This window comes from Oryctolagus cuniculus, chromosome 2 (genome assembly GCF_964237555.1).
Source record: "Oryctolagus cuniculus chromosome 2, mOryCun1.1, whole genome shotgun sequence".
Lineage (NCBI taxonomy): Eukaryota > Metazoa > Chordata > Mammalia > Lagomorpha > Leporidae > Oryctolagus > Oryctolagus cuniculus.
Genome location: NC_091433.1, coordinates 93782590 through 93794235, shown reverse-complemented (window position 1 = coordinate 93794235; position 11646 = coordinate 93782590). Strand labels below are relative to the sequence as shown.

Genomic DNA, 11646 nt, shown 5'->3' with positions numbered 1-11646 from the left:
TGCTGCAAGGTGGAGGATTAGCCTATTGAGCCACGGCGCCAGCAGTAGTTCATCATTAAAAATACTTTGGACTCATTCTTCCATTATTTATACAAGCATTTGTACATATTTCATATCCTAACCAAAGAACTGCCCCCCAAAGTCTCATGTGTTCTTTTCTGTCTCAGAGCTTATAGCATTTTGTATCTGTGATCAATCTAGAACTGAAAGAAGATGATCTTTTACACAAGTCAGGGTTTTCTGAGATAGCAGGTTATTTGGGTAGAAACGACTAGCTGTAAACAAATATTTTAAAGACTTTCTAGAGAAGGAAGAAGCCATGCTGTTTGCCTCCAGAAAGTATAGTAGGATCAATATGTAGAGTTTCTAGAAAACCAAATTTGAATTTGGTAAAACTACTCGCAGATGGAACTCCAAAGATGGAATAGGCTTCCTCGTATGGTTTTAAGTTCTTATCACTGGAGAGATCTATATGTCCTATAAGGATTAAGCAGTTAGCATACATAATCATTTGGTGATTCTAATTTCTGGAGTTTTTCTCCAGTTTTATACATGTTATTCTGCCTAACAGGGATGATAGTATAGTCTCTGGGTGATCACGATTTATTTATTCTAGGAATCACTGACTTTTAAAGATGTGGCTTCACATCTTTTTAATGATATGACTTCACATTGGAGGAATGGAGATTGATGGACCCTACACAGAGGAACCTGCACAAGGATGTGATGCTAGAGAATTACAGGAATCTTGTCTCCCTGGGTAAGGTTAATTCCTCTTATATGTTGATAAATTTTCCCCCTTGACTCAGTTTACTGAGGATACAGAGCTTCTAAAGTACCTAACTGAATTTTAGTTTTGAGTTTAGGTGTCAAGCTCTCTGAATCTTTAGAGAACATTGTTGGTCATCGTGCTGTTCGTCATTCTTAACTAAATGATCTACTTATTGTAGAATAATAACTGCAAGGGGTCTTCAGAAAGTTTATGGAAATGTGTATTATGACAAACTACATGGATTTCACATTTTTACACCAAAATAAGCTCATACTGACTTGCTGTAACATGTCTGAATAGGTTCTAGTTTGAGGATAAGATATCAGTTTGAAAGGAGATCCTAACAGAGCACCTGAATTCTAAATTCTGCTGAAATTGAAACAAAACAAACATCATATTTATGTTGAAGCATGGGCTGGAAGAATGATGAAATCATTTATGCTTATTAAAAGTTTTCAGGGGGGCTGGCACCACGGCACAGTAGGTTAATCATCCATCTGCGATGCCAGCATCCCATATGGGTGCCACTTGTCATCCCCGCTGCTTCTCTTCCAGTCCAGCTCTCTGCTATGGCCTGTGAAAGCAGTGGAAGATGGCGCATGTTCTTGAGCCCCTGCACCTGCATGGGAGACCCTGAAGAAGCTTCTGGCTCCTGGCTTCTGATTGGCTCAGCTCTAGACATTGCAGCCATTTGGGGAGTGAACCAACAAAAGGAAGGCTTTTCTCTCTGTCTCTTCCTCTCACTGTCTGTGACTCTCCCTCTCAAATAAATAAATAAAATTAAAAAATAAAAAAAAGTTTTCAGGGACAATGCCTCCAGAGAAATCAGTTTACTAATAGAAAAATTTTAAGAAGCAGCAGGGTGATGTTAAAGATGAACACATTAGCAGCAGGCAATCCATGACAATTTGTAAGGGAAAAATTAATCTTGCTTGTGCTTTAATTAAAGAGACCTGACAGTAGCACAACAGTAGCCAGCCCTAAACATCCCAATTGCCTCAGTCTGCCTAGCTCTGACTGAAAAATAAAGTGGAGCAGAATTTCCACTTGATCCCCCAGATCAGCCCCAGATAAGAGCAGAGACTACCATAGAAAATTGTAAAACTGGATCAATTTCTTTCGAGAATTGTAAGAGGAGATGAAACATGTCTTTACCAGTATAATCCAGAAGGCAGAGCACAGACAAAGCAATAACTACTGAAGGTGGAAGTGGTCTCATCAGAGCAAAGGTCATGGTAGCCAGATTTTGGGGGTGCTTAAGGCATTTTGCATGTTGACTTTCTCTGAAAGGCTAAAGAACAATAACATCTACTTATAGCATGTTTTTGAGAAAGTTGGTCAAAGTTTAGCTGAAAAACCATGCAGGGAAGCTTTCCCAGAGTGTCCTTCACCACAGTAATGCTCCTCCTCATTCCGCTTGTTGAACAAGGGCAGTATTGTGAGTGTTTTTTGGGAAAACATCAGGCATCCACCTTACAGCTCCTTCTGACTTGTTTTTGTTTCCTAACTTTAAAAGATCTTAAAGAATGCCCATTTTTCTTCAGTTAAAAAGCTACAGTGATGTGGTTAAAATCCCAGAGCCCTCAGTTCTTTCATGTTGGACTAAGTGGCTGGTATCATTGTTTACAAGTATCTTCAACTTGTAAGCTCATGTTGAGAAATAACATTTTATTTTTTGTGTCTTTTAATTCCATTTATCATGAACTTTTTGAAGTCCTTTCAATATGTTTTTTTTTTTTTTTTTGGAATCTAGTTCCAAAGTTTATTCTCATCTGTTCCATAAAGGAATTATCAGTGCTTCTAAAAAGAAAGAAAACAAATGTGTCCATGTTCTTTTTAATTAATAATTAATTTGAAAAACAGAATGAGCGAGAGGGAGAGAAATCTTTCATCTACTTGTCACTCTCCAGATGTCTCACAGCCAGAGCTGGACCAAGCTGAAGCCAGGAATCCAGAACTCAGCCTAGGCCTCCCACATGGATAGCAGGGACCCAACTACTTGAGCCATCACCTGTTACCTCCCAGGGTGTACATTGGAAATTGAGACAGAATTCAAACTCAGGCCTCTGATGTGATGTGGGTGTCCTAAGCAGTATCTTGACCACTATGCCAAACACCTACAACCATTTTTTAAAAAAATATTTATTTATTTGAAAATAAGAATTCCAGAGAGGCAGGCAGGGGCAGTCTCCCATTTGCTGATTCACTCCCCAGATGACCTCAACAGGTGGAGCTGTGCCAACCTGAAGCTAGGAGCCAGGAGCTTGCTCCAGGTCTCCCATGTGGGTACAGGGACCCAAGGACTTGAGCCATCCTCCACTGCTTTCCCAGGCCACAGTAGAGAGCTGGATCTGAAGTAGAATAGTCAGGACCTGAACCAGTGCCCATATGGGATGCTGGCACTGTGGGCGGAGGCTTTGCCCACTACGCCACAGTGCTGCCCCCCCATTTTGTGTTTATTTGAATTATTCCCATGATTCATTATCACATGAAACCATAGTATTAAGCTCTCTTGAGATAAATACCTTTATAATTCTCTAGATTGTTACTGTACAATAGAATGTTCTGCTATGATAGAGAGGCTCTAAGCCTCTGCCTATTGCACTGGAATTCCATATGGGTGCCAGTTCATGTCCCGGCTGCTCCTCTTCAGATCCAGCTCTCTGCTATGGCATGGGAAAGCAGTGGAAGATGACCCAAGTCCTTGGGCCCTGCACCCATGAGGGAGACCTGGAAGAAGCTCCTGGCTCCTAGCTTTGGATCAGCTCAGCTCAGGCCGTTGCAGGCAATTAGGGAGTGAACCATTGGATGGAAGACCTCTCTGTCTCTCCCTCTCTCTCTCTGTAACTCTACCACTCAAATAAATAAAAATAAATCTAAAAAACAGAAATCTGTGGGGCTGGTGCTGTGGTGCAGCAGGTTAACACCCTGGCCTGAAGTGCCAGCATCCCATATGGGCGCTGGTTCAAGACCCGGATGCTCTACTTCCAATCCAGCTCTCTGCTATGACCTGGGAAAGCAGTAGAGGATGGCCCAAGTCCTTGGGCCCCTGCACCCACATGGGAGACCCAGAGGAAGCTCCTGGTGCCTGGCTTTGGTTTGGCACAGCTCCAGCCATTGTGGCCAATTGGAAAGTGAACCATCAGATGGAAGACCTTTCTCTCTCACTGTGCCTCTCCACTCTCTGTGTAACTCTGACTTTCAAATAAATAAATCTTAAAAAAAAAAAAAAAACAGAAACCTGTATCTTTGCTAGCCTATATCACACATTCATGCCACTTGTGGCTTTTGAGCAGTTCAAATTTGCTCCACCTAAAGAACTGGATTTTTAATTTAATTTAAAGTCTAGTTTAAACTGTCATGCGTTGCTATTAGCAACTGTATTGGACAGTGCAGCTCTGTATCTTTCTGTAATAGCCACTCTATGTAGAAAATTGAGAACTGAGACTGAATTTGGCAGTAGTTCTCACAACATCAATCAAATCCTATTTATTTATTTTTGAACAGGGCTTGCAGTTTTCATACCAGATATGAAATCTCATTTGGAGAATGGAAAAGTACCCTGGGCAGTGCTGAGAGAAATTTCAAGAGGCCCCTATCCAGGTAAATTAATCAGAATCAAGAAAAAGGTTTTATTTCAAATAATATCACTGGGGAATGTTCAATGGAATATCTGAAATATTTTTGGGGGTACCTCTGCTCAACGTTGTCTCAAAGCAAAAAATCCCCGCACCCTGCCCCATCCTCTTCATCTCTGCCTCTCCTCTCTGTTCCCTACTTTTGGTTTCCTATCCCACCTACTCTGCTTTCTTAATTTTCAGATTTTTTCTTCCTTTTTATTAGAACATGCACAAAATATCCCTATCACTTTATCCTTTCCAGTTAATTCTGTTTTTCTGATTTGTTTCACCATTATCTGGCCTTCCTTCATTTCCTAAAAATGTTTTCTTATGCTAACCTTATTTCTTTAAGCTAAAATGCTTCTTTTAAGGTAAACCTATTTCAAACTAGAACTTAAGTTTTAATTTTTCACTTGCAAGCCTGCTGAAATTTTGAGGGGATCTTTCTTCCCTCCAGTTCTTAACTAATTGAGAGTACAAACAAGAAATGAATCAGTTGAGAATCAAAATGCAGTACCCACTTAGTATTTAATGCCTTTTTGTTTTGAGACAAGCTGGAGAACATGAAATAGTAACTGGGATGGGGGTGAAAGTGTTTCCCTCAGATCAAGTGGACAAGGGCAGCTTCTGGAGATGGGACATTTAAACTGGGCCATGAAAGGTCAGAAGCAGCCATCCTGGGGAAGTGGAGAGATCATCTTGCCAGGCAAAGGGAATAGCAATGCAAAATACCTGATAGGAAAAGGATTATAATACATCCTAAATAAGAAGGGATTTGCTGCTATGGAAACTCAAGGGAGGGGGAGACTGGTAGGGAGTAAAACTGGAGCTGGAGGGAAGCTGCCCCTGCAGGGCTTTGCAGATGATGGTCAGGAGCTTGGGTTCTAATCCAAGTGAGTGCAGAGCATGGAAAAATTTCAATGAAAGACTATTAGGAAACAACTCTGATTGAGTGACATAAAGCAGGCTAGGTTAAGAGGTTGTTCAAACAGTCTAGGCAAGAGATAGTAACTTGGTTAGGATCATGGTCTTGGAAAGACAAGTGGATTCTAGTTCTTATCTTTCTTCATGGTTTTTTCCTTAAAGTCTGTTTTGTCTAATTTTTTTTGACAGGCAGAGTTAGACAGTAAGAGAGACAGAGAGAAAGGTTTTCCTTCCATTGGCTTACTCCCCAAATGGCTGCTACAGCCGGTGCGCTGCGCTGATCCAAAGCCAGGAGCCAGGTGCTTCCTCCTGATCTCCCATGTGGGTGCAGGGCCCAAGCACTTGGGCCATCCTCCACTGCCTTCCCAGGCCACAGCAGAGCTTGACTGGAAGAGGAGCAACCAGGACAGAATCCAGCACCCCAACTGGGACTAGAACCCAGTGTGCCGGCGCCACAGGCAGAGGATTAGCCTAGTGAGCCACGGTGCTGGCCATGTTTTGTCTAATATTAATATCACTAAAACATCCTCTTTTTGGTTATTGTTTTCTCTGCTGTTACCTCTTTTCATCTTTTCACTTCTAATTTTTATGTATTCCTTTTATAAACAACATTCATTAATTTTATTTTTTAAGATTTATTTATTTACTTAAAAGTCAGGGTTACACAGAAAGGAGAGGCAGAGAGGGGGGGAGAGAGAGGTCTTCCATCTGCTGGTTAACTCCCCAGTTGGCTGTAATAAAGCTCCTGCTCCAATCTGAAGCCAGGAGCCAGGAGATTCTTCCTGATCTCCCATGCCGGTGCAGGGGCCCAAGGCTTGGGCCATTTTCTACTGCTTTCCCAGGCCATAGTAGAGAGCTGGATGGGAAGTGGAGCAGCCAGGACTAGAACCGGTGCCCATATTGGATGCTGGCACTTCAGGCCAGGGTGTTAACCCACTGCAGCACAGCACTGCCCCCCCCCCTTCTTTTAAAAAAAAAGATTAATTTTATTTATTTGAAAGAGTTACAGAGCGAGGTAGAGACAGAGGTCTTCCATCCACTGCTTCACTCCCCAATTGGCCAAAACAGCTGGAGCTGAGCCAATCGGAAGCTGAGCTGATCTGAAGCCAGGAGCCAGGAGATTCCTCCAGGTCTCCCACGCAGGTGCAGGGGCCCAAGGACTTGGGCCATCCTCTACTGCTTTCCCAGGCCATAGCGGAGAGCCAGATTAGAAGAGAAGCAGCCTGGTCTAGAACCGGTGCCCATAGGGGAGTCACTTCAGGCCAGGGCTTTAACCCGATGGATGCGCCACAGCACTGGCCCGTTAATTTTTTAAACCAATCTGACAGTCTATGTTCTTTGGAGTGTTTCGTCCATTCGCAACTAATATGCTTACATCGTATCTAGCTCTGCCATCTAATTGTGAAAGTCTCTTGCCTATTCTGTATTCTTTTTCCTTCCATCCATGCCTACCTTTAGATGTACTACCTCTTATTGTTCTTTTTGTTTCCTTGGTAATTATTAGTCAGTTGCTAATTATACAGTTTTTAATTGTTTAGTAATTAAAACAGAGATTATAGCATGCCTTCTTGAATGAACAATTTAATACAAGTTTCTCTCCTCTCCAAGATAGAAGGAAATTATAATAGCTTATTCCATTTACCTTCACTTATATTTTATTGAAGTTATATATTTTAATTTTGTGTATCTCAGATCTCATCAGATGATATTATTATTACTTTATGTTTATTTCTATCATTCCTTTATGTTCACTTTTTTTCTTCATTTCTGAGCTTTATCTGGGATAATAAACACACATTAACATTTCCTTTTGTTCAGGTATTCTTTCAAAGACTGTCCTTTGGTTTGGTTTGGTTTGGTTTGGTTGGAGTTTTTTGTTTGTTTTTGTTGCCACAAAAGGTCTTTATTTGACCTTCTTTTTTTTAAGATTTATTTATTTAGTTGTTTGAAAGTCAGGTTACACAGAGAGGAGAGGCAGAGAGAGAGAGAGCTCTTCCATCCAGTGGTTCGTTCCCTAATTGGCTGCAATGGCCGGAGCTATGATGATCCGAAGCCAGGAGCCAAGAGCTTCTTCTAGGTCTCCCACATGGACACAGGGGCCCAATGTCTTGGGCCATCTTCCACTGTTTTCTCAGGCCACAGCAGAGAGCTGGAAAGGAAGAGGAACAGCCGGGACTAGAATTGGAACCCATATGGGATGCCAGCGCTTCAGGCATTAACCTGCTGTGCCACAGCGCCGGTCCCTGACCTTCATTTTTGGTGGATATTTTTGATAAGTTAAGAATCCTGGGGCCAGCGCTATGGTGCAGCATGTTAATGCCCTAGCTTGAAACACTGGCATCCCATATGGGCATTGGTTCAAGACCTGGCTGCTCCACTTCTAATCCAGCTCTCTGCTATGGCCTGGTAAAAGCTGTCAAGGATGGCCCAAGTCTTTGGGCCCCTGCACCCATGTGGGAAACCCAGAAGTAGTTCCTGGCTCCTGGCTTTGGTTCAGCACAGCTCTGGCCATTGCGGCCAATTGGGGAGTGAACCAGAGGATGAAAGACCTCCCTCTGCCTCTCCTCTCTCTGTGTAACTCTGACTCTCAAATATATAAAATAAATAAATCTTAAAAAAAAAGAATCCTGTGTTCCCAAGTATACCAGAGTACTTCAAACAGTTTGTGGAATAATAGAATTAAAAGATAAGCTTATTTTGGTGTAAAATTTTTTTTGAAATCCATACTTGTTTTTTCTTAATTGTCTTTTCCCATAGACTCTCTCTATATATTTTTAAATATTATCTATTTAAAAGGCAGAATTACAGAGAAAGAAAAAGATCCATCTTCTGGTTCACTCCCCATGTAGCTGCAATGGCTGAGGCTGGGCCTGTCCAAAGGCAGGAACCAGGAGTTCCTTCTGGGTCTCGCACCTGGGTGTAGGGGCCCAAGCTCTTGGACCATCTTCTGTTGCCTTCCCAGGTGCATTAGCAGAGAGCTGGATCTAAATCAGAGCAGCCAAAACTCAAACCAGTGCCCATATGGGATGCCAGTGCTGCAGGCTGGGGCTTTAACCCATTGTGCCACAGTGCTAGCCCCTCCATTTGGTTTTTATTTTGTACTTTATAATTCTTTTTAAGATTTGTTTATTTACCTGTTTTGAATAGCAGAGCAACAGAGGGAGGGAGAGACAGATCTTCATCTGCTGGTTCATTCTCCAAGTGGCTGCAACAGATAGGTATGGGTCATGCCAAAGCCAGGAGCCAGAAATTCCTTCCTGGTCTCCCACACCAGTGGCAGAGGCCCAAGCACCCAAGCAATCCTGCACGGCCTTCCCAGGCATGGCCCTTGTGCTTTCTAATTCTTTGATGAAATTATTAATATTTTCTTAATGTTCTTGAATATTGTTGTCACCAGAGAAAAGGCCATGGAAGCTGTTGGGTTCTTGTCTTCATGCAAGAAAGTGATAAAGCAAAGTGATAAAGTTTTATTGGGGATAGGGCATCCATCAGAATGGAAGGGACAGATAGAGTGCCCAGTCACTCAAACTGGGGTAGAGTGAGGTTACATGGTTGAGTGGAGAGAATATACCTGGGCAGGCCAGGCCAGGCCCAGCCAGGCAGATGGCTCAGCAGAGAGGCAGAGGGCTGAGCACACAGTCCATTTGGACTCCCTAGGTTTTTAAGGGAGTCTGTTTACCCACCTCCCCCTCTCCTCCAAGACGAAAGAGGGAGAGTCCTGACTGAAGGGTTTGCTAGGTGAAAATTAACAAATTCTTCCCCAGATTTGCTGGCTGGAGCAGAGTAGAGAGGCTTCCCTTAGGGGTCTGTGAAGGTTTTATTGCCTCATGTTATCAGTCAGGTAACCCATTTGGTCCTGAGGAGAGAATACTCCTGGGAGCTTTCCTTGTGAGGAAGAGCTGGGACTACCTGAGCAGGACTTTGAAGTGCAAAATACTGGGCTCTGGAGCTTCTGCAGTAGGTGCTGGTTTTCAGGCCTTTCTCACAAACACAGGCTAAATTTCTGCCTTCCTACCTAACATTGTTATGGTTATTTTAAAGTTTATGGATTGGGGGGGTCAGTGTTGTGGCATAATGGGTGTAAGCACCTCCTGCAGTGCTGGCATCCCATATGGACTCCTGTTCAAGTACTGGCTGCTCCACTTCCAATCCAGCTCCCTGCTAATGTGCCTGGGAGAGCAGCAGAGGATGCCCAAGTCCTTGGGCCCTGCACCCACATGGGAGACCCAATTGAAACGCCTGGTTCCTGGCTTCATCATGGCCCAGCCCTGGACATTGTGGCCATTTGGAGAGTGAACCAGTGGATGGAAGATCTCTCTCAATCAATCTCTCTCTCTCTCTCTGTAACACTGCCTTGCAAATAAATTAAGTAAATCTTTTAAAAATAAACAATTTTACAGATTAATTCTAAAGTTTATGGTCATTAAAATATATAGATTGATTTTAGATATGTCCCTATTATTTCTTTTTGCCTTTTTTCTCAAGTGACTTTTGTCTCCTTGTGTATGCCTATTTTGGTTTTCAAGAATTGGCTATTAAAACCTATAGCAGTAATTTGAAATTGTGTATTATATAATCTTTTCCCACCAAGAAATAATATTTACTTTTGATTGGCTGCTGTATTAGGGGTTCTATCAATCCTCAGCTACTTTGATTCAATTGGAAATTTAACTGAGCTGATTATTCCTTGAACAACCTGCTCTGTTTTTTTTTATTCATCCTGTCCTTAGAGCATTTCACCTTGAAGTTCCAGGCAAACCCTGTGAGTCCCAGGGATGACCCCTTTGGTCACCCTATATTCAAATCTGTCTTTCCATATGAGGCTATTGAAAATTCTTAACTATTTAGCCTCACACATTTCATGGAGAATTTGCAGGCATTGGTCTCCCATCACCACTGCCTTTAGGGTCTGCATGAGGCATAAGTTGGAGTCAGGTGTCAAATGCAGGTACTCTGATGTGAGATGCAGGTATCTTAACCAGCATCTTAACCACTAAGCTAAATGCTTGCTCCATGGATTTTTTTTTAATAGGAGAAAATATCACTGAATGAGCCAATTTGATTATTTGCTCAACCACCTTCCCTTAATCCTACCTTTTTCTTCCTAGAAAGTAAGGTCAGTTTACGGCAATTAAAACCAAATGTTCATTTACCAGTCCATTTTTCACATGATTTATCTCACTTAGTGAGATTTCTTCAGCTTAGGAAGTAGAAGTTATTTTATTTTCTCTTTTTCCCTCCCTAGACTTGGAAACTAAACTTACAACCAGGAATGCTGTACTAACAGAGGATACTTCTGAAGATTTATCACAGGAAGCCATAGTAGAGAAACTCACAGAAAGTGGCCTATGGGATTCCAGAATGGGAAGATTATGGACATGGAATGACAGGATTTTGAGATTGCAAAATAGTCTGGAGAGTCACTTGAGTCAAAAGATTGTTACACAAAAGAAAATGCCCACTGGTCAAAGAGGCTTTAGATTTGGATCTGTTCTTTTTCCAGAACCAAAAGTTGTCACGGAAGAGCCCCACAGAAAATTCCAAACACAAGAGGAAGGGTTCACAAAAAATTTGGATTTGATTACAGATACCCACTTGGGGAAGGTAATTGGCAAGGATCCAGAAGACATCAAATCCATAAGGCAGACTTCAGAACTCAATTTGAGGGAGAAATCATTAAAAAAGAAAAACCCTATGAATGTGGCACATGTGAAAAAGCCTTTTGCTATAGGTCATTCAACATCAGAGAACACACCCAAAGAAAAACCTTATGAATGTAGTGAATATAGGAAAGTATTCAGCCAGCTCTCATATTTTATCATAAAAAATTCACACTGGAGAAAAACTCTATAAATGTACTGAATATGGAAAAGCCTTCATTACTACTCCAAATGGCCATTAACCTGTGAGAAGATTTGAACCCAAGTAGTACTCAGGGAAACGCAGACTAAACTTCCAATGAGATCAAGCTTCCACTCATGGAGATAGAAAAAAAATCAAGAGATCTGTTGCTAATTGGACTTGGGAGACATGTGTATTTTTGTTTTTTTGCTTGTTTGTGAGGAACTTTGGTTTATTTTGGGAAATGTCACATTTAAATGTCAAAAAAGTATTTAAGTGTTTTGTTTAAAAAAAAAAGATTTATTTATTTGAAAGAGTTACAGAGAGAAATAGAGACACATACACAGAGAGAGAGAGAGACGTCTTCCATCCACTGGTTCACTCCCCAAATGGTCACAATGGCCGGAGCTGAGCCGACCAGGAGTCAGGAGCTTCTTTCGGGTCTCCCATGTGGGTGCAGGGGCCCAAGGACCTAGGCCATCCTCCGCT

At 42.0% G+C, this 11646-nt stretch overlaps 1 protein-coding gene across 1 annotated transcript; it reads left to right on the top strand.

The window, feature by feature from the left end:
- Positions 1 to 474: 474 nt before the first annotated feature.
- Positions 475 to 11336, top strand: LOC138848528 (zinc finger protein 624-like). The gene is made up of 3 exons (XM_070068644.1): positions 475 to 760; positions 4280 to 4375; positions 10562 to 11336. Exons 1-3 carry the CDS (start codon positions 691 to 693, stop codon positions 11167 to 11169), a joined length of 774 nt encoding a protein of 257 aa, XP_069924745.1. The 5' UTR covers positions 475 to 690; the 3' UTR covers positions 11170 to 11336.
- The last annotated feature ends 310 nt before the right edge of the window (positions 11337 to 11646 follow it).

Excerpts from the sequence above, each read along its gene's own strand:
- LOC138848528 (XM_070068644.1), top strand. The coding sequence starts at position 691 with ATGGACCCTACACAGAGGAACCTGCACAAGGATGTGATGCTAGAGAAT. Across the intron at positions 761-4,279 it reads CAGGAATCTTGTCTCCCTGG|GGCTTGCAGTTTTCATACCA; the intron begins GTAAGGTTAATT and ends ATTTTTGAACAG. Across the intron at positions 4,376-10,561 it reads TTCAAGAGGCCCCTATCCAG|ACTTGGAAACTAAACTTACA; the intron begins GTAAATTAATCA and ends TTCCCTCCCTAG.